The sequence below is a fragment of the Ictalurus punctatus genome, chromosome 2, assembly GCF_001660625.3.
Source record: "Ictalurus punctatus breed USDA103 chromosome 2, Coco_2.0, whole genome shotgun sequence".
Taxonomy (NCBI): Eukaryota; Metazoa; Chordata; class Actinopteri; order Siluriformes; family Ictaluridae; genus Ictalurus; species Ictalurus punctatus.
Window position 1 is genome coordinate 5291933 of NC_030417.2, and position 22364 is coordinate 5314296.

At 44.7% G+C, this 22364-nt stretch overlaps 1 protein-coding gene across 2 annotated transcripts in view; it reads left to right on the forward strand.

The window, feature by feature from the left end:
* Nucleotides 1–22364, forward strand: part of hmcn1 (hemicentin 1) — a 99151-nt gene that overhangs the window by 73620 nt on the left and 3167 nt on the right. The window contains exons 63-106 of one of the 2 annotated variants that reach the window (XM_053686941.1): nucleotides 426–575; nucleotides 678–837; nucleotides 1494–1618; nucleotides 1750–1933; nucleotides 2087–2184; nucleotides 2300–2578; nucleotides 3377–3573; nucleotides 4139–4220; nucleotides 4299–4435; nucleotides 4529–4670; nucleotides 5199–5343; nucleotides 5437–5564; nucleotides 5923–6079; nucleotides 6230–6351; nucleotides 6679–6843; nucleotides 7102–7209; nucleotides 7387–7524; nucleotides 7693–7827; nucleotides 7941–8210; nucleotides 8462–8652; nucleotides 8736–8949; nucleotides 9132–9266; nucleotides 9417–9607; nucleotides 9777–9858; nucleotides 9990–10259; nucleotides 10371–10541; nucleotides 10674–10844; nucleotides 11076–11246; nucleotides 11602–11772; nucleotides 11887–12057; nucleotides 12511–12681; nucleotides 12835–12981; nucleotides 13159–13296; nucleotides 13666–13787; nucleotides 14015–14252; nucleotides 14795–14857; nucleotides 15119–15238; nucleotides 15393–15524; nucleotides 15745–15858; nucleotides 16307–16432; nucleotides 16574–16702; nucleotides 18708–19052; nucleotides 21037–21156; nucleotides 21239–21365. In XM_053686941.1, coding sequence (XP_053542916.1) covers nucleotides 426–575; nucleotides 678–837; nucleotides 1494–1618; nucleotides 1750–1933; nucleotides 2087–2184; nucleotides 2300–2578; nucleotides 3377–3573; nucleotides 4139–4220; nucleotides 4299–4435; nucleotides 4529–4670; nucleotides 5199–5343; nucleotides 5437–5564; nucleotides 5923–6079; nucleotides 6230–6351; nucleotides 6679–6843; nucleotides 7102–7209; nucleotides 7387–7524; nucleotides 7693–7827; nucleotides 7941–8210; nucleotides 8462–8652; nucleotides 8736–8949; nucleotides 9132–9266; nucleotides 9417–9607; nucleotides 9777–9858; nucleotides 9990–10259; nucleotides 10371–10541; nucleotides 10674–10844; nucleotides 11076–11246; nucleotides 11602–11772; nucleotides 11887–12057; nucleotides 12511–12681; nucleotides 12835–12981; nucleotides 13159–13296; nucleotides 13666–13787; nucleotides 14015–14252; nucleotides 14795–14857; nucleotides 15119–15238; nucleotides 15393–15524; nucleotides 15745–15858; nucleotides 16307–16432; nucleotides 16574–16702; nucleotides 18708–19052; nucleotides 21037–21156; nucleotides 21239–21365 — 6952 coding nt within the window. The remainder of the gene's footprint in view (nucleotides 1–425; nucleotides 576–677; nucleotides 838–1493; nucleotides 1619–1749; nucleotides 1934–2086; nucleotides 2185–2299; nucleotides 2579–3376; nucleotides 3574–4138; nucleotides 4221–4298; nucleotides 4436–4528; nucleotides 4671–5198; nucleotides 5344–5436; nucleotides 5565–5922; nucleotides 6080–6229; nucleotides 6352–6678; nucleotides 6844–7101; nucleotides 7210–7386; nucleotides 7525–7692; nucleotides 7828–7940; nucleotides 8211–8461; nucleotides 8653–8735; nucleotides 8950–9131; nucleotides 9267–9416; nucleotides 9608–9776; nucleotides 9859–9989; nucleotides 10260–10370; nucleotides 10542–10673; nucleotides 10845–11075; nucleotides 11247–11601; nucleotides 11773–11886; nucleotides 12058–12510; nucleotides 12682–12834; nucleotides 12982–13158; nucleotides 13297–13665; nucleotides 13788–14014; nucleotides 14253–14794; nucleotides 14858–15118; nucleotides 15239–15392; nucleotides 15525–15744; nucleotides 15859–16306; nucleotides 16433–16573; nucleotides 16703–18707; nucleotides 19053–21036; nucleotides 21157–21238; nucleotides 21366–22364) is intronic. The other variant, XM_053686946.1, reaches the window with a different exon arrangement.

Genomic DNA, 22364 nt, shown 5'->3' on the forward strand with positions numbered 1-22364 from the left:
TTTATGTGCTGATCGGTTTATTAGAGCAGTTTTACTGTAGCGGTAATGGATTAAAAAAAATCTCTACAATAATTTGATATTTGGTGGGAGTTACGTCAATAAACCACAGTTAACTTTCAAACATACTGTGAGGCACTAGCACAACTTGATTGTATTGTGTATGAACACAGTAGTGCTTAGAAAGAGTTCGAGTTTGGGAGATTGACCACCTCGCTTCACTAAAACCACTTATATCCGTTCAATCAATCGATATTAGAACACGTATTTCTACCGGTGTTAAAAGTTTTATACAGGTCACAGGCCCCGGTGGCTAAATGGGAGTGGCTAAATGGGAGTGGCCAAAGAACCCAGTGATCACTAGTGACCTTTTTTTAAAATTTAGCTGACTGCCCCAATGCTGTTGTCTAAACCGTTTTGTTTTCTAGAGAATTCTGAATCTCTGGAGATGCACATCCTGTCAGGAGGTGGTAAGCTTCAGATCGCTCGCTCACAGCTATCTGATAGTGGCGCCTACACCTGCCTGGCCTCTAACGTTGAAGGCAAAGCCCAAAAGAGCTACCATCTCACTATACAGGGTAAATATACACGTGTTCAATACAGCACTAAATAAAGCGACTCTTAAAATTCAGTTCTCTAGATCGGGGTTCTTTTTTTTTCTTTTTTTTTTTTTGCTCTAGTGCCACCCAGTATCACAAGATCCGAGATGCCCAGCGAGATGAGTGTTCTGCTGAACGATAGCATTCAGCTGGTGTGTCATGCAAAAGGGACTCCAGCCCCTACAATTCAGTGGTTGAAGGATGGGAAAGCGCTGAGCCGAACTGGCCTCGAGAATATCAGGTGTGTTTGTGTGTGTGTGTCTGTGTGTGTGTGAACATGCCTATGCTTTAGTGTCTATAGAAGCCCTGAACTCCAAGTTCTGAAAAAAATATTTCAGAACAAAAAGTGCTATGTTGTCATTGATAACTCTTATCTCATTAAAGTTTTTGCAGTATTTCAAGAAATGATGTTAACTCGCCTTATACGTCTCATTATTTTGATTTAATAACTCGGCATTCTCAAAATAACGGTAATTTATTTCAGATCAGCTTATAGTATTAATAATGCTCATTTATATATGTTGTTTCTCAGTTAGCGAGTAAAGCCAGACATGTAGTGATTTTAGTGGAATTCAGTTTACAAATACGCATCTAATGATTGCTAATTCACTTAAAGGCATTCGGGTTTGGTGAAGGTTTTTTACTTCTGACTCCTAAACTGACGTAATTCTATAGTGGCCATGGGGGTCGATTTCAATATAACTACTGAATATCTTGAAAAAATGAGATAATAACTCAAAACAATGACGTAATATCCTGAAAGTACGACGTACATGTAGTCCCGGGTGTCTCCGTCAGCCGTGCAGGCAAAGTGCTTCAGCTGACAGTGATATGATGGCGGTACGCATTAAATCTACAGCACAATACGGCATGTCCGTGTTCTTTATGTCTCTGCAGAATCAGCCCTGATGGCAGTACACTTACAGTAACAGCCACCCAAACAACAGACAGCGGCAAATACACATGTGTGGCCACTAACAAGGCTGGTGAGGAGGACAGGATCTTTAATCTTAATGTATATGGTAAGTTAAGCTTCGGTTCACAATAACAAAAAAAAATTAAAAATAAATAAAAAGAAGCGTATTAAAAACACAGTCCATTCAGAGCGAGGCGTAGTACCCGTATTACTCCAAAAGCTGCTTCCTGTCCTCAGTCCCTCCAGTGATCCAGAGTAACGGGGACGCAGCCGAGGTGTTGACGCCAGTCGTGGACAGCTCGGTAAACATCGAGTGCGTGGCCAGCGGATCTCCTCCACCTCAGCTCAATTGGCTGAAAAACGGCCTGCCCCTGGCTGTGTCCTCCCACATACGCCCGCTGTCTGCTGGACAAGTCCTGCGGTAAACACGCTCAAAAATTACGTTTCCAATATGTTTACACATACGCCTCGGGGGAAAAAAACTTTGCACAGGCATTTATCATATTTGTTAAAAACATTAGCAGCGTATTAGCAGTTTTGTGTGATTTGTAACCAAGTATACTGTGTTGTTCAGCATTGCTCGCGTTCAGGTGTCAGATGGAGGCACGTACACGTGTGTGGCGTCCAACCGAGCTGGAGTGGACAACAGACACTACAACCTCCAGGTGTATGGTGAGAGAGCTGAACACCCAACCCGTGATTTATAGGATTTAAAAAAAAAAAGTTAATTATGCGTATTGGCATCTGCGTTTTCTTCTTTAACGCTCTCCGGTTGTCGATTGTTCAGTTCCCCCCAGTCTAGACGGAGCAGGCAGTACCGACGATGTGACGTTGGTTAGAGGGAGCACGGTTGCCCTGGTGTGCGTCTCCGACGGGACCCCAAACCCATCCCTGTCCTGGATGAAGGAGGGAGCTTCTTTGCCCACGGATACCCACGTCACCCTGCAGAACCACAACAGCACTTTGCAGCTCTCCCGCATCCAGGTAGACCACACGGGACGCTACACCTGCGTCGCACGTAACCAGGCCGGAGAAGCCCGTCGCCACTTCAACCTCAAAGTGCTGGGTGAGGAAAATAAAGGGAAAGATACAAGCGAGTGATAATACAGAGCGTGAGACAAGAGCAGTAGGAATCCGAGGCGACAGGGGATGATCTGGACAGTTGATGATCGGAAAAAGACCAGGTGATGTCTTACCATCTTCAACCGTCCAGTTTCAGTGCCCACTATACAGTAGCTTCGTATTCTTGTTCATGATACAGTACTGTAGCCCATCCGCATCACACTTCGATATAGTGAGTGTTCTGAGATGCTTTTCTGTTCACTACAGTCGTAAAGAGTGGTTATTTGAGTTACTGTAGACTTCCTGTCAAATTGAACCTGTCAAATTCCCCTCGGACATCTCTCATCTCTCAGAAAGGTGTTTCTGCAAGCTGAACTGACACTCACTGGATGTTTGGGAGTTTGTTGGGGTTTTTTTTGTTTGTTTCTCCCACCATTCTGGACAAACTCTAGATGCCGTAATACTACTGAACAGCAGCACTGATAGCACGATATTCTGGTGAATTCTGGCTCGTATCTCAACCTCATCTACATCACTGTAGTTCATAATTGCTTCAACTAGAGATGTGTGTGGGACTGGATTATTTCCTATCTTAGTTGGTTCTGTTTCCCAAAAAAAAAACCCCATTATTAGCCTAATTTAAATCTGCCCTGACCAGGCAGTTACTAAGGATGATTGAATGAATGCTATTCGGTAAATGAAATCCATGGCTTAGCTAAACCTGATCTCAACTATAATAAATATGCTAGTTCGTGTTTTTTGTTTTGGCCGTTATTACATCTTTTCTTTGCCCATGTATCAGACCCCCCACGCATAAACGGTTCAGGATTCCCCACTGAAGTGTCCGTGGTGGTGAACCACGCCCTCGAGCTCGTTTGCGAGGCAGAGGGAATCCCCGCACCCACACTGACCTGGGTAAAGGACGGCCGGCCGCTACCTCAGATGGACAGCCCGAGCGTCCTCCGCGGAGGTGAAGTGCTCCGGATCGCCTCTGCACAGGTCAGTCATTAACCGCTAAATCAGCAGTCGTGAAGCTCACTATGGGGTTTTTTATTTTCCTTCAAATTGGTGTTGTGATGCATAAAAGAGAGTCAAATACAGATCAGATTTCAAACAGACAATAAAGCCGAAGATGTCATTCATACAAGAAGAAAAGAACGCACGCGAGATATTTAAATTTCTTGAATTCCCATACAAGCAAATGTTAAAGTAAGGGGGGGAAATGCAGGGGCATGCTGTTACAGGAAAATAATCAGTGACTAGGGTGGTATGATACAGGCAGATACGTTACCTCTGACTGTTACAAACCACTGACACTGGAGACTCCTTCCAAAAATGCTAAACTTATCCTTACAGAAAACCTAACCGTATCGACATTTATACTGTACATGTGTATAATCCTTGCAGGTGGGTTAAGACCTTCTGACCAATCAGAATCTAGCATTCAACAGCCTTTATTATTATTATTATTATTATTATTATTATTATTATTAAGTTAATGCATACTCCTCCCGTATCGTGAACCTGTGAATCTGACACACTCTGTTGCCTGAAACATGTGAAGGTCGAGGACACTGGAAGATACAGCTGTTTGGCGACGAGCCCTGCTGGAGACGATGACAAAGAGTTCCTGGTTAGAGTCCACGGTAAGTTCATTATAATAGTATTGGGCGGGTATTGTAATCACAAAGACATTCTCATGAATCTAAGCTTCGTATCCATAGTTCCACCCAACATTGCTGGTGAGAGCGGTGTCCAGGACGTATCAGTGCTTCAGAACAGGCAGGTAACCTTGGAGTGCCGATCCGATGCTGTACCACCCCCCACCCTGTCCTGGCTCAAAGATGGAGCTCCTCTGAAGGTATACGCAGTATGGATGTATTCAGATCAAACAGCACTGGTAGACAAGCTTGAGTAATATACACTACTTTTTAAAAAAAAATCTTTGTTTCAGGCATCTCCACGCGTGCGTGTGCTATCCAGCGGTCGCTATCTGCAGATCAATAACGCGGAGCTAGGAGACACCGGTCGCTACACGTGCACGGCTAGCAACGTCGCTGGGGAGACCAGACGTCATTTCGACCTCAGTGTAAACGGTGAGAAGTAATCATAATGCGCGAGTTAAGCACGTATACAAACTGTCGGATATTCTTGAACCCTTTGATCTAATGTGGATGTGCGTCAGAATCTTTTGTAACAATTAGAAAAACAACATTTATAATACAATTTAACAGCACCATTACAATCACAAAACCATGTTGTACGAATTCACAACATTTGCCTTCGATTACAAAATGATTCGTCCTGAGATTGAGTCAGTTACTGATGTGTTTGTCGCCTATGACTTGAAGTGATTTTTTTTTTTTTTCCTCTTCTCAGCGTTTGAAGGACGGACTTCTGTTACGTCTATTATTTTACACACTTGTCCGTAGGTCTGATTTAAAAAAAACAAAAAAAACAAACAAACCGTATTTATTTATTCTTCTGGGCAAAATATACACTCCGAGGAGTAAATTTGAAATAATCCAATGAATGATTAATGCATTTCTGTAAGGTACGTTGTCTTGCTATCATATAAGTACCTGTATGTACTGTACCGTAAATGTCTGTGTATTTACCTGCAGTTGCACCCAGTATAAAGGAAGGTCCTCAGGCCGTTTCTGTTCACGTCAGTGCGCCAGTGGTTTTGGAGTGCGTCGTTAGTGGGGTTCCTGCTCCACGTGTCACCTGGAGGAAACACGGCTCCGTCCTTGCTGGAAACGACGCCAGGTTTGCAGCATACTGTTACTATAGATCCGTTCCACATCACTCCGGGTTAGCTCAGTTCGGCTGGATTAACGGCTAGCTCTCTTACCCGGACAGGTATATTGTTGCCGAGGACGGCTCTCTCCATATCCGCTCGGCCCAGCTGTCCGACACGGGCCATTACTTGTGCATGGCCACTAACCAGGCAGGCACCCAGCGCAGGAGAGTGGATCTGCAAGTGTACGGTGAGTGCATTAAGCTTCCACTGTAGTAATAATAATAATATTCATCGATATCAAATTGTCAACACGTTCTCTGTGCAGTGAATTATTTTTTTTTTATTCTTTTTTTGGGGTTAGGAACATTGTCAAAATTCTTTCAGCAATCCTGTAGGAAGAGGATAAAAGCTGGCCCTTTATGAGTTTTGGCACGGCGATACGCTAATGGTTTCCTTATGCGTTTCCATGAGATTGAAAAGACACAGTTATGGCGTTTGGATTTGTTCACTGCGCTATAAACCCTGCGAGGTTGAAGCGGATTAAACAGATCCATACGAATACATGCAAACGATCGTTCCTGCCATTTTATTGTTTTAATCCGCAGTGCCCCCATCAATCGCTGAGGGTCCAACTAACGTCACAGTGACCGTAAACATCCAGACCACTCTGTCCTGTGAGGCCACGGGCATCCCCAAACCTACAGTCACGTGGAACAAAGACGCTCGCCCTCTCAACACAGACCAGAACCAGAATATGTACAGGTTCAGCCAGGTTTTCTCCTCTTTTATTGCCTCTTTCACCGAGTCCTCAAGGATATACTTGATATGTGCGAACTTGATACGTGCACGAAGTTCTAATTTATATCTCTAAAGGTTTGGTTCAATGTGTATTGTTTTGTTTGTGATTAATAGGCAGCTGTCGTCCGGATCTCTGGTCATCATCGCACCAGCAGTACACGATGCAGCACTGTACGAGTGCATGGTGTCCAACGAAGCAGGCCAGGATAGCCGAGCAATCCGGCTCACAGTGCACGGTGAGCACCCGCCGTACTTTGACTAAACGTGACGATTACTTACAGGGTGTGCTGTTTATAGGAAAGCAGTGAACTGTATGATGAACTGAAGCTTGTTGACAATGAAACTGCACATCTCTCTGTCCTGAAGAAGTTTAAATAAACAAATAAATGTCTCCTCACAGAACCTTCGCTATAAACAATCACACACGTTTTTTTTTTTTTTATCTGTTTATATGATAAATGATAAGGATAACTTGTCAGAACAAGTCAAAGCTTCTGTAATAGGAAATTTACGACAGCGCTGCGGTATTGTACAAGGTTAACGAGCGTGTTTATGTGCTGCAGTGCCGCCTTCCATTGCCGATGAGGCTACAGAGTTGTTGGTGAGCAGACTGTCCCCGGTGGTCATCAGTTGCACTGCATCTGGATTCCCCGCTCCTGTCCTACACTGGAGCAAAGACGGGGTGCGACTGGACAAAGACGGAGAGGGCTACAAGATACTGCCCTCTGGTGAGTTTTTCTTTGTATAGCATTTGTATAGAATTATAGAAATGAACGATTTCAACTTTTAAAGGGTTAATATTGAGTCCTGAGTGGTGCAACAGGTAAAACAAGGGCGCAAAGGTGATTGACTGACAGCAAAACCCTGCGAATCACATCGACACTAGCCAATCATTGGTCTCTGCAAGCTCGTGTATGCGGAAGAGGGCAGGTTGCAAAAATAAAAATCCGATTTGACACGTTTTCTATTTTTGCGTGCACTCTCAGGTGCGTTTGAGATCGCTGCTGCAGAATTGAGTCACTCCGGCCGTTACTCGTGTGTCGCGAAGAACGCCGCAGGATCGGCTCATCGCCACGTACAGGTCATCGTGCAGGGTACACAAACGGCTACTGTTCTTACAGCTCTGTAGGATCGATATTTTAAGCAGTCTCATGACTCTTCGATCTTCCCATCTTTCGTTATATTCTATATATACACGCCTGAGTGATAAACTAATGAAACATCATCAGCTGTTTGTCTTTTTCTTTTTTTTCTTTTTTGACGTCTACTAGAGCCACCAGTGATCCAAGCTCACCCATTAACACTGGATGTGATCCTGAACAGCCACGTGACCCTGCCGTGTCGTGCCGCGGGCACCCCGCGCCCCACCATCACTTGGCAAAAAGAAGGCATCAACATCGTCACCAGCGGTTAGAGCTGCTTCTTCTTGTATATAATCGAATCTGATCATAAGAGCTCGTCGAGGACCAGACAGCATGATCTTTCTCAAGATTAGTTTAATGCTTTATAGTTTTCGTTCTTGACGCATGCTAAACGTATTCAAAACCCATTTCTTGCTTCTCCCGTTCCATCACTAGGAAGTGATTTCACTGTTCTGCCCAACGGCGGTCTGCAGATTTCACACGCCAAAGTGGAAGACGCCGGTACCTACATGTGTGTGGCCCAGAATCCAGCAGGCACAGCTCTGGGCAAGACAAAACTCAGGGTGCAAGGTAAGATGGGTGTATCGAATGATAATCACCAGTGTTATTCATCTGGAACATCTTTTCAGACGTTTTTACAGAATCATGATCTTGCGTTTAGAGTAACCCTTATATTTTCTTAGTACCTCCAGCGATCAGTTCAAGTACTAAGTCCTACACTGTGGCCGTGGATGGATCGGTGACTCTGCGGTGCGAGACCGAGGGATACCCGACCCCGTCGGTCAGCTGGTTCAAAGACGGGAAGCCGCTGTTGGATTCTGTACGTCGGCGTGTCCTCAGCTCCGGTTCTCTGCATATCGTTTTCGCCCAGCCAGGAGACACGGGCGTATACACCTGCACTGCAGCCAATGTGGCCGGAAGCCTCAGCCTGGAGATGACCGTCACAGTGCAGAGTGAGTCACACACACCGAGAGAGAGAGGGAATGAGAGAGTGGCTGGCTGGACGAGTTGTTGCTGAAGCATGTTCTGTTTGACTAGGAGGAAACGAGTCCCGTTGAGGACAAAAGGGGTAGACGTGTTGGTGTTTTCACTGGCGTTTACATCACCGATAGCTAAGAATTCCAAACTGATTCTTTAACTGAATGAGAGGATGAAATGATATAATAAAATAAAAGAACTAACGTATTCCACGTTTCCCTCCCAGTCCCTCCCACCATCCGCAGAACTGCACCGGAGCTGTGGGTGGTGCAGAATACACGGGCGCTGTTGTCCTGTGCGACTGAAGGAGTGCCTCAGCCCATCTCGAGCTGGGAGAAAGACGGCATCGCTTTGACGGACACGACAGGCGCTTACACGGTCCTGTCGTCCGGGGAACTGGTGATAGAAAACGCTCAGGTCAGGGAATCGAGCCATCGAGTTATTAAGACGTTCAATCGAACGAATCAAGATTGACGTGTTTTTTTTCTTTTGGGACACAGCCCGAGGATGCTGGGAGTTACACGTGTGTGGCCACTAACACCGTAGGGCAGGACAGTCAGACGATCGATCTGTCTGTGCACACACACCCAGCATTCACTGAGATCCTGGGAGATAGGGCTCTCAACAAGGGAGAGCGCCTCTTACTGGCCTGCGGAGCCACAGGCATTCCTCCACCCAAAATCACTTGGGCTTTCAACAATAATATCATCCCTGGTGAGGAGGGAGTGGCTTTTATACTCTACTGAACGAATCAGTTCTTTTCAGGAATCTTTTTTCTTTTTTTTCTTTTTCAAAAAGACCTTTACTCCCAACAGCTATATAACTTCAGTTATATTCTTGCAATATTACCATGACTGAAGAGTTTACTGAAGCACTTCCTTGTGCCTTGTTTCTAGTTCATTATAACCACGCGAATGGCCAGAGCGAGCTGGTGATCGAGCGCGTGAGTAAGGACGACGCAGGCACATACTCCTGTGTCGCAGAGAACCGAGTGGGCTCCATCAAATCTTTGGGTTTTGTCTACGTCAAAGGTGCCTAACCGTGCCGGGTCGCTTTCTGTGTCTATGAATATATCGTACACACACAATACTGTACCTGCACATGTTCCAGAAAACATCCTACAGTCTCTACAAAGTGTATACGAATCCTGCATATATGTCCTGCTTTTTGTGGCCCTCCAGAGCCTCCTATAATAGACGGAGACGTCCATTCAAACCATATCGAGCCTCTGGGTGGGAATGCCATCCTGAACTGTGAAGTACGGGGAGACCCTCTGCCTACCATCCAGTGGAGCAAGAAGGGCATTAACGTGCGCACCAGCAACCGCATCCGCCAGCTAGACAACGGCTCTCTGGCAATCTATGGCACCGTGGTACTGTAACTCGGTTCCAATTCCCTTTTACACTTGCACAATGCACTTTTTTTTTTTTTTTTTTTTAATTTAGCTGCGTACTACAGAATAGTCGTTGATCAAAAATTTCTTAAGCGGTCTCTTGCAGTCTCCGACTTTTACAAACGACTTTTTGTGACTTTTTTCTCAGAGTGAGGACGCCGGTAGCTACGTGTGCGTAGCTACGAATGACGCCGGGGTCGTGGAAAGGACTGTCACTCTCACCTTACAGAGTAAAAACATTTCACCTTTTTTTATCCCAAACTAATGGCTGTCTACTTCATCGGGTTCTCTAATCTTTACGGTGGAACCCGGCATTTCTCCTTTTTTTAAATCCTAAACTAACGGCTGTCTACTTCATCAGGTTCTCCAATCTTTACGGTGGAACCCATGGACACAGTGGTGGATTCAGGCTCCATCGTGGTGTTAAACTGCCAGGCACAGGGCGAGCCCACACCCGTCATCGAATGGGCCCGCCAAGGACACCCAGTTCTGGCCGGCCAGCGCATCACCACTCTGTCCAACGGCTCGCTGCGGCTCAGCAGCGCTCAGAAAGAGGACACTGCCGAGTACGAGTGCGTCGCCCGCAACCTGATGGGCTCGGCGCTAGTGCGCGCGGCCCTCACAGTGCGCGGTAATAAAGCTGATCAGTTATTGCGTATGTTATAATCGACTTATTTTAAGTTACAGTTTCGAATGAAATGATTCCAATTGTCCACTTGTATACGTGTTTGATGCACGGCAGTTCACGGAGGCTTCTCGAAGTGGATGGAGTGGGGTGCCTGCAGTGTGTCTTGTGGGACAGGAATACAAAAAAGGCTGAGGCGGTGCAACAACCCCCAGCCTGCCAACGGCGGCCACCACTGCTCAGGCTCAGACTCTGAGACCCGTGGCTGCCAAGGCAAACCCTGCCCAGGTTAGTCAATGTCTTTATCTTCACCTTTAGACCTTTAAGATCTAGTGTTTAGTTTTCAGCAATTTGTACCTCACCAAGGCTCATGAATGAATTAATATTTGACCCTGTGTGTGTGTGTGTGTGTGTGTGTAGTGGATGGTCAGTGGTCAGAGTGGACAGAGTGGGAGGAGTGCTCTCGTACATGTGGTCAAGGGAACAGGACGAGGGTACGAACCTGCAGCAAGCCTCCAGCCCAACACGGAGGCAGGGCCTGTGAGGGCCGAGCCGTGGAAGTCATCATGTGCAGTATCAGACCCTGTCCTGGTGAGCAGACTTTAGCGCGTCTTCCTGCTGCTTCATGTCATAAAATCCTTGGGGGTTTTTTTCTCCAAGTTTGGCTGAATTCCAAATAGCTGTCTACTCCCTAGATAAGTGCACTACAGAGTGCAAAATAATGATCTCTATACCCGTTTAATACCATATAACTGTGGTTTGACACCTTCATAGCCTTGAGTTGGTTTAGACGTTAATATGCTGGCTGTGTCTAACTCGTAGTGGCTGGGAACTGGGCCTCCTGGCTGCAGTGGAGCCCTTGCAGTGAAACATGTGGTAAAGGCATGCAGACGAGAGTCCGGCTGTGCAACAACCCCCCACCATCTTTTGGTGGACCACCATGCAGTGGAGCAGACACACAAACTCAAGTGTGCACAGAGAGGAACTGCCCTGGTAAGAACAAGCAGGAAAAAGTTAGAAAGACTGAATCTGGTGAGTCTCAACATAGCAGAAAGTGCAGGTGTTAGAATTCCACCGAACATGTCACTTCTTACCATTAAAAATTATATACGTCGAAATGATCATTTTTTGTTGGCCTTGGATCATGGCTACACAAGTTCTATACCATGAAAGCTGAAAACACTCTTTGTCTAGTGAGCTGCTAGTACCCTAGCTTCCGTTTGGTAGACACAAATGGGATTTCAGTATCTGAGCCTTTGGGGTGTTTGGGATGGAATAAACTATAACATGCAAAAAACGTGATCTAGCGGTGCGTTTTAATGATTGCGCAATTGGCGCTGGTTTGCAGTGGATGGAAAGTGGTCATCTTGGGTGAGCTGGGGCGCCTGTAGCGTTTCCTGCGGAGGTGGAACCAGACAAAGGACACGCCTCTGTGCAAGCCCCGCCCCTAAACATGGAGGAAGGCAGTGCGAAGGCAATGATGTCCACATTGACTTCTGCAACAGTGAACCGTGCCCTAGTGAGCTTTCACTTAAATACACACGTCAAATACACACAGCTTGTCTCTCAAATGCAAACATTCAACGAACACGAACAGAACAACAGAAAACTGTACTTCTGTTACCTCCGACAGTTCACGGTAACTGGGGCCCCTGGAGCACCTGGGGCAGCTGCAGCCGGACCTGCAACGGAGGCCAAATGCGGCGTTACAGAACGTGTGACAATCCCCGACCGGCCAATGGGGGTCGATCATGTGCCGGAACTGACACGGAGATCCAGAAATGCAGCACGTTGAGCTGCCCTGGTAAAACCTTTAAACACAAACTACTAGACACGCCTTGTATCTCACAGTCTCTCACTCGGGCAGTAAAGTAACAGAAAAACGACACAGAGGTCGCCACATTAGACATATTTGGCATACATCAACAGACCGTATCAGTCCGCATTGTTACGACCTCAATGACATGATGGAATAAACCTGGGGTGTCCAAACTTTTCATGTTGAGGGACAGATGGAGAATAATATAGTGTCACAGAGCTGGAGAAAGCTTCTGTTTCTGTTTGCATGGAGTGATACTAAAGAACTGGCTTAAGGACTACTGCTCCTAATGTTTTATTTACACATAATTACACATATTGTCATTTTGTCTGACTTTCAGGTGACGAAAAAGGTTACGGCTGATCGACTACATTTAGGGGATGTTTTTAAAACGTTTTTTTCGTGCACTTGTTAACTAACTGTTTGTGGTCATGTTAGTGGATGGTAACTGGAGTCCATGGCAGCCATGGGGTGAGTGTTCAGCCTCCTGTGGTATAGGCGAACGCACAAGGGTCCGTTTCTGTAACAGTCCAGCGCCTACCAACAAGGGCCGGCCTTGCCCAGGAGACTCCACCCAACTTTCTAGGTGCAACATCCAGCCATGTCCAGGTAAAAAAAAAAAAGAAAAGAATTTAAAAAAAAAAAAAAAGCCTACTTGTTGCATTTCAATTCTACAAATCGAAGAGCTCACAGTTTTTGAAGTGTGTGTTTACATGCGCACGTGACTATGGCATTATGTTACATGCTACTTTGCTTATTCAGGTGGTCCTCAGAAGGCCAGAGGTAGTATCATTGGCACCATTAATGGCGTGGAGTTTGGCATAGCCTTTCTCAACGCGACGATCTTCAACAGCCCTTCAGGGGGCAGAGTGATCCACGCTACTATCACCAACATACCCAGGAGTCTGGGTCAGTCACAGGCTTTTTCAGGATATTAAGTCATGAATATTGATACTAAAATACAGAGAATTGAAACACTTGAAACCGCCTATTATCAGGACACTCGCGTGTCAAGCAGTAGACAAGTAGACACATCGTAAACGCATCGAGTCGTTGTCTGGTTTAATGCGATGTAATTCTTCCCAGGCCCCGGTATGAGGAAACTGATCTCTGTCCTGAATCCCATCTACTGGACCACAGCACGGGAGATCGGCGAGGCCGTCAACGGTTACACCCTTACAGACGGCATCTTCAGACGAGAGACCCAAGTGGAGTTTGCGACAGGTGAAAGCAATCAGGACCGGTGCTCGAATCACCGTGTCGGTTCACCTCCGAGAGATTCCGGAGCGGAATAATTCTGACATTTCACAATTGACACACTGACAATACTGAAAGCTTTAGGCTCAGTTACAAACGCCTACGCAGCTGCATCTCGTACGGTTTCGTTCCTTTCTAACCATGGAAAGAAATCGTTTTTTTAAAAACTCATCACGCAGTACAGTACATCTGAACACCTATGGTTTGACAGATAAAGATACAGATATTAAAACTGTTCGAGAAATAAATCAGCAGACAAAAAAAAAAACCTAACGTGTTCTTCAGAACACTTTTCTAGACGTTGAGAAGTTCACGTGCTTGTGCGTTTTGCTTAAGGGGAGATCCTCCGGATGACCCATGTGGCACGGGGCTTAGACACGGATGGTGCTCTGCTGCTGGACATCGTAGTGAACGGACACATCCTCCAACTGCCCTCCAACGCAGATATTGGCCTCAAGGTAGACGCTCCACACAACTAAACTCACTGATTTAAAACTCTAAACATGCTCGTGAATGCCACTTAGCTGACAATTAATTAATTAATTAATTAATACATTGAATTGAGGTGTTTTTATTATTACTTCCACATTACTTCAGTAAGTCTTCCACTAGCTCTATGGAGACCTCTGGTGCACAGTCTTAGTGGACTTTATTTATGTAAATGTGTGTTTTTTTCTGCCACCAGGACTACACGGAGGATTACATCCAGACAGGCCCTGGGCAGCTATATGCTTTGTCTACACGTATGTTCAGTGTAGACAAGGTGAGCGTGCCCTATTCCTGGAACCATACCATTTTATACGAGCCATCCAGAGGAAAGATGCCTTACCTGGTGCAGACGTTGCATGCTTCTTCCATCATCGCTCAATACCGTCCTCTAGAGGAGATGCTGGAGTTCACAATCTATGCCAGCATTTCCAAGGGTGAGGCTCACTTACTTCGTTTTCACGAATACAGCTGCAGGCAGCCACTGCTTTGTAACTGATGCACTCCATACACACACACCAACCACTTTTATTAGGAACACCTGTATATTCATGCAATTATCTAATCGGCCAATCATGCGGCAGAAGCTCAACGCATTCTGTCATGCGGATACAGGTGAAGAGTTTTAGTTATTTAGTCCACATTATTCAGAATGGAGGAAATCATGTGATATGGCACGGTCATTCGTGCCAGACGGGCCGGTTTGAGTATTTCAGAAACTGCTGATCTCCTGGGATTTTCCATATACGTTTTAATAATATTTACCAGTATATATTAGTAGATAATTACAGTAATGACTAAAACATTTTGTATCGCATCCACCACTTCTTTTCTTTTTTTTCTTTTCTTTTGTACATCAGTCCAAATCTCCAGAACACATCAGTCAGTTTGTGCAGGTGTACAGGTGTTCCTAATAAAGAGGTCAAGCGAGTGAGTGTCTGTCTGTACATGCACTGAATGCCATTCTCCTTATTTGCAGGTGAGCGTAGCAACCAGTGTCCCAGTGGCTTTGTGCTGGACCCAGCTGGACCCTACTGTTCTGGTACATTATACACACAGGCAGTATTTTATTTTATTCAACGAGGAGAATCACTATTCTCGCATTCAGGGGGAAAAAAACAACGTTCAGTCAATATTAGGCTGATTTTTAACAAGAGGGCATAACCTGGATGTGACTGTAGAATCTAGCTGACATTTAGAACACTTGGGACGTAACTGTACGATATACATATAATGTCTCTCTTACTGGGTTGCTTGTGATTAAGAGAGAGAACATGATGTGTTTCTTTCTGCTGTGATGAAGATGAGAACGAGTGTGAGGAAGGCAGCCCATGCTCCCACGCTTGCCATAACGCTGTAGGCACGTACTACTGCTCCTGCCCTAGAGGACTCACAATATCTGCTGATGGCAGGACATGCCAGGGTACCAGCTGCGCACACACAAACCAAATAGCACACATAGATGCCATGTTACTCTTAGAACTTAACTGTAGTCGTAACGTAATGTTAATTATTCATTACACTTGATTTTATTTGGATGGCTGGTGATCATTTTACATTTGACATTTCTTCTTTAGATATTGATGAATGCTCACTGGACGTCATGTGTCATGATGGACAAGAGTGCGAAAACACCATCGGCGCTTACCGTTGTGTGATGCGTTGTGGCCGGGGTTTCAGGAGAACAGCAGACGGCTTGAGCTGTTCAGGTTTATTGTTCTTTAATATAATCCTCAGATAGTTACACACACTCACTTGTTAACCGATACCTGTACAAAGGAAAACGAGGGCCTTTTTTAACGACTCTCTTATGACCGCTGTGGAATTATAACGTTCTCAACGTTATATAACGTAACAAGTCTTTATTTAATGTAATATGTTGGCGATATGTTTACTTAGAATGGCATTTTTATTTTTTTTTTGGGACAGATATAAATGAGTGTCAGGAGTCCAACCCATGCCACCAGCATTGTCTCAACACCATTGGCAGCTTCCGCTGTGCCTGTGAGCCAGGCTTCCAGCTCAGGAACCGCCGCTGCATCGGTCAGTCACGCACTAGAAAACGCTAGTTGCCAAGACTTTCTAACAAATTCACGAAGTGACGTATGGTGACTCAGTGTTTGCAAAAAAAAAAAAAACTACAGGTATATTTACCTGGAACTAGGCTTTTGCAATAATAAAAAAAAACATTGCATGCAATCCAGAAACCCGTTTTATCACCGATTCTATTATATTACCAACCTCAGCTCTGCAAAAACATCATAGTATGCTAGTACAAGTTAGCATTCATGAATACATCATAAAAGCAGTCGTGAAAAAGCAAGGGAAAAACATCGGGGTAGTATTGATTTACTCGTTTGTCATGTCATTACTTTGGAAGGGATTCAAAGGGATGAAACAGAAAAACAGACCTCAATCCAGCCTTCCTATTTCCCAATCTGACTACACCACTACAACAGTCTGACTAAAAAACTGTGTTCCACCCCCACAGACATTAACGAGTGCAGGCAGAGAGTGTGCCGTTCAGACCAGCAGTGTAAGAACACACGTGGAGGCTACACCTGCATCGACCTCTGTCCTACTGGCATGACCAAAGGAGTCAACGGCACATGCGTAGGTTAGTGCGTACCCAAAATCTAGGCTTCTTTGCGTGCACTCTGTACTGATTTATGAATGTTCATTATTATCTGTAAGTTTCCACTAATCTTGAAGAATTTTAAAGCCTTTACTCGGCTCAGATGTGCCATGTTCTCCACAGACATCGATGAGTGTCGAGACGGCACGCACCAGTGCAGATACAACCAGATTTGTGAGAACACAAGGGGGAGCTATCACTGCACCTGCCCCAGGGGTTACCGCTCTCAGGGTGTGGGTCTGCCCTGCATTGGTATGTAAATCTACCGACCATAACCCCATGAATAAAGCATCACCTGGCTGCTCTGCTGTTGCCTTCTGTCCACATGCATCCCCGATCTCATTTTCTATCCATATCCATCACTTTGTTCCACCCCCTAATAAACACACACGCCCTGCTTGCTTGAATTACTGCATTGCTTCGAGTCCTTAATAAATGCCCAAATTCTCATGATTAGATGGATGAGAGTGCTAAACCAGTGTTCACAAGTTCTGACTTTAGTTGAGCTGGATGAAAGCGGTGTGAAGGGGAATGGCGGACAGGTAAGTCTGCTCTCACAACAAGAACAGCACTTCCTTTTTATACTTCTAATTCTGTCTCTGTTCTTCTTCCTGTCACCTTTTACCTTTTAGGCTTTTACTCCTGCTTGGGACCTTTTCCCTTAAGTGCTGTGCTTTGCTCTAGCATTTATGGAATGCAAAATATCAGGCTAACATAAGTTTTCAAATGTGTTGAATTATAGTACATCATAGAACTAGTTATATGTAGCCTGAGTTCAAATCTCAGCAATGACACAGGAGTCATATATATATATATATATATATATATATATATATATATATATATATATATATATATATATATATATATATATATATATATATATATATAATATATTTTATATATATATATATATATATATATATATATATATATATATAAAATATATTATATATATATATATAAAATATATTATATATATATATATATATATATATATATATATATATATATATATATATATATAATATATTTATATTTGTGTGTGTGTGTGTGTGTGTGTGTGTGTGTGTGTGTGTGTGTGTGCGTATTTATATATCAGCCATAACATTAAAACCAATGGTGGGTGAATAACATTTGAGTATCTTATTACAATAGCACCTGTCAAGGGGTTGGGATATATTTATTAGGCAGCAAGTGAACAAATAGTTCTCGAAGTTGATGTGCTGGAAGCAGGAAAAATGAGCAAGTGTACGGATCTAGATGGCCAAATTGTGTTGGCTAGACGACTGGGTCAGAGCATGTCCAAAACAACAGGTCTTGCGGGGTGTTCCTTGTATGCAGAAGTTAGTACCTACCAAGGAAGGACAACCGGTGACCCCGACAGGGTCATGGGAACCCAAGGCTCACTGAAGCGTGCGGGGAGCGAAGGCTAGCCCCTCTGGTCCGTTCTCAGAGAAGAGCTACTGTAGCACAAATTGCTGAAAAGCTTAATGCTGGTTATGATAGAAACACACAATGCGTATGGGGCTGCGTAGCCGGGCCGCAGACCGGTCAAAGTGCCCATGCTGACTCCTGTCCACTGCCAAAAGCACCTACGTGAGCATCAGAACTGTACCACGGAGCAATGGAAGAGTAATGGATATTGCACCCTGCCACACGGCAAAAAGTTCTCAGGAGTGGTTTGAGGAACATGACAAAGGGTTCAAGGTGTTCTCCCGATCTCAATCCAATTGAGCGTCTGTGGGATGTGCTGGACAAACAAATCCGATCCACAGAGGTCCAACCTCGCAACTTACAGGACTTAAAGGGTCTGCTGCTAACGTCTTGGTGCCAGATACCACAGCACACCTTCAGAGGACTTGTGGAGTCCATGCCTCGACGGCTCAGAGCTGCTTTGGTGGCAAAATAGGGACCTACACGATATTAGGCAGGTGGTCTTTATGTTATGGCTGATCGGTGTGTGTGTGTGTGTGTGTGTATGTGTGTGTGTGTGTGTGTGTGTATATATATATATATATATATATATATATATAATGATGTCACATCTAGAACCACCCTTATTGTCAGACATAATTCTAGCATGTCACACATAGTTATGGGTTGGTTATTGATGCCCTCTTTCATTTTTCCTCCCTCTTCCGTGCATTTTCTTTACTGCTTTCCATTCATCTCTATGTTTCCCTTTAATCTCTTTACATTTCATACCTTCCACCCTCTCTCTCTCTCTCTGCACTGTTCCTTGTTATGAGAGCAGACATAAACGAGTGTGAGCGTGTGCCGATGCCCTGTGCCTACCAGTGTGTGAACAGCCCAGGTAACTTCATGTGCACATGCCCTCCTGGCCGCCACTTGCTGGGAGATGGGAAGTCCTGCGCTGGGCTGGAGCACTTGCCAGGATTCGAAAGCCTCTCATATGGTTTCCACACCTCACAGTCCTCCCCGGAGCGAAGCTCCTCCCAGCGTCGCTACCACAGTCTGACCTCTCAGAGCTACCACTCTTACAGGGGGAACTACAGGCTCAACACTCGTCCCTCGCGCTCTCGTAGGGCCACTAAGACATGCCCTCTTGGCTTTGTTTCAGAAGGAGATAAATGCATAGGTAACTGCCATAGATGTTTCTAGTGACTACAGGCTGTCCCAAAAGTCTCCATACACAGGGGACTGTGTTTGCCAGCACCACGTTGTTCCTTCATCAGGAGGAAACACTTCCAGTCTTTTTGAATTTAAGTTCGGCAGCTGTGTCGTGTGTGTGTGTGTGTGTGTGTGTGTGTGTGTACGTGCCATGTTTCCTGTTGAAGTTCATCACAACCTTGTGACAGCTTCCCGATCCAGCCTTGAGAATGATTTCGATACCTTCCTCTTTTGTCAGGGGTGTTCTTAAAGCCTATCTGAAAAAAAAACTATAATACAAATTCGTAAGTAGGGCGCACAGTGGCTTAGGTTGGCCCTGTGTGTGTGGAGTTTGCATGTTCTCCCCGTGCTGCGGGGGTTTCCTCCGGGTACTCCGGTTTCCTCCCCCAGTCCAAAGACATGCATGGTAGGCTGATTGGCGTGTCTAAAGTGTCCGTAGTGTATGAATGGGTGTGTGAAAGTGTATGTGATTGTGCCCTGCGATGGACTGGCATCCTGTCCAGGGTGTACCCCGCCTCGTGCCCGAAGCTCCCTGGGATAGACTCCAGGTTCCCCCGCGACCCTGAAAAGGAGCAAGCAGTTGAAGATGGATGGATGGATGGAAATTCATAAGTATAAAACATTTTGGAAGACGTGCTAAAAAGTGTTAATTTCCCCTGTATATGGAGACTTTTGGGACACCCTGTAGTACACGGGGGGTAATACAGTATGTGTGGTGACGGCTGGGAAAACCATCACTATATATAATTCTGAAAATGACAGACCTTCTTGAGCCATGTTTCCCGTTCACATGCATCTCAAACAGAAATAAAAGTTTGAGCATTTTAAAGTCGACCCCAGAATTGAAAGGCACGGACATTTTGGTTGCCAGTACCCGATTATAATGCAATCAAGTTGAAGGTTTTGTGAAACTGCCTCCTTACCCAGCACGAGCTTTGCAGTAAGACGATCATGCTGGTTTAGTGAAATATATTTGACTGGCTCAAGAATATGGTGTAATTAGGGAGGTTTTGTGCATGTGCACTTAGTTTGGTATTATACACACCTGATAGCAATTGGACAGAGAAGTTTTTGCAGTCAAACCATGTCTTCAGAGTGCAGAATATCAGCTCGAATTTGAGGAGATACACTGTCTAAATATGTTAACGAATCCTTCATTTACAGCAGACCGCATGGCAGGAACATCACAGCAATTACTGAACTATAAAGATCTATAAAAAAAAAATCTGATCTGCTTTTGACACAGTGGAAACCACTGTATCTTGGTGACACAAGCTTGTATGAGTGCTACTATAGATTTCCTTCTTTGTTGTGTTTTTTTTTTTTTTTTTTTTTAGTGTTAAAACTGACATTACCTTTGCAGCAGGACATTTATCCCAAACAGTCTACTGCTGCTTGGCGTTACCAAAGCCAAGACCAAAGAAATAAGCCCGGAAACAAACCTGTACATAGCACCTTGTGATTCTGTGAACCATTAAAAATATTATTCTTACAAACTTGACAGTGAGTAATGTTAGACCTGAATAATGGTTGGACCTTAAAGTTCAGATCTCACACTTGCAGAAGTGGTATCACGATCCAGCGCTATAGATCACTATAGATCATGTTGGTGTGAAGCTCTCTTCTACTTTAGGTAACCGTTAAATATAATATTAAAGAAAATTCGAGAGTGTTGGTAGGGTGAAGTTCTCACAAATAAATGTTGAGTCTGTGATGGGTCAGGGTTAGAGTTTGGGCTGCGTACAGTTGATCAGAAATATATATATATTTTTAAATCACACCACTGCCACAATTGTTCAGGGATCTAGCACTTAACGAGCGCAATAATAACTTCTTTTCCTAAACGACAAATTTGAGTTAATAGTTAATATTGAAGAGTACATTGTGTCTAGTGTAAATGTCTTTTAAATTGTCATGTCATGTAATTGTGTTTGTTTGTTTTTTATGTGTAGATATCAATGAGTGTGAGCAGAGGGACATGTGCCAGCACGAGTGTGTCAACACACCAGGAAGCCACAAGTGTCTGTGTCCCAATGGCTATCGCCTCATGACCAATGGCAAAACATGCCAAGGTAAACACGATGCTTTTTGGAAAATGAGGTAAAAAAAAATTGTTACAAAGTTACAGATGTGTATCGCCTTCTCTGTGATTAGACATCGACGAGTGCTTGGAGCAAAATATTCAGTGCGGCGCAAACAGAATGTGCTTCAACATGAGAGGCAGCTACCAGTGCATCGACACGCCCTGTCCGCCGAACTACCAACGAGACCCAGAGTCTGGGTAAGACGTCGTTATCCCACTGCGTTATCACCAGATTATCACAAATTAAACATAGACCTCGCAGAATGAGGATTTTCAGTAAATCCTTATGGACCTTATAAATGAATCTGAGGTTGATCCATGCTTTAGTTTCATTAGTTTCTTAGAAGGGAAAATCCTGAACTACCTGTAGAACTGTGAGTCACACCTCTCCTGTCTGTTCTGTTTCTGATATAAAACCCTGGGTTCAAGACGAAGAAGCATATCCCAGTCCTGTGACGGGTACAATAACACACAACCGGTCATTTTCAACACCAAATCTTCCACACACCGCAAAAAAACCCCAAACATTTTCCCAACAGTTGATTTTGCCTTTATTTTCACCACATGTTAACAACACAAACTTGTCAGCATCTGCGTTTCAACAAGTAAAAAGTAAAAGTACATTTCTGTGATGAACTTGAGTAAGAGTATTAGTATGGCCAGTTAAAGCTACTCTTAAAAGTCATTTTTGTTTTCGAAAAGTTACTCAAGGAAATGCAGTGAAGTCAATGTCGCGCTTTACTACCCATCTCTGCTGGTAAATGAGACGTTTTAGCTGTACGCGTGTTCGACGCACGCGGGTCGAAGAATTCCGCTGTGGCCGAATGCGCGTTGCGATGACGTCACATGATGCGCACGAATCTGCGGTGATTTCGAAAAATTGCAAGCGCCTCCGAATATTGCGAACTTCCTGAAGGGACTGGTGTATAGGTTTCCTAACAATTTTTCAGCAATACAGTATTGCTGGGCGCACGGTGGTTTAGTGGTTAGCACGTTCACCTCACACCTCCAGGGTCGGGGGTTTGATATCCGCCGCTGCCCTGTGTGTGCTGCAAGGGTTTCCTCCGGGTACTCCGGTTTCCTCCCCCAGTCCAAATGCACACATGGTAGGCTGATTGGCGTTTCCAAAGTGTGCGGAGTGTATGAATGGGTGTGTGAGTGTGTATGTGAGCCCTGCGATGGATTGGCACCCTGTCC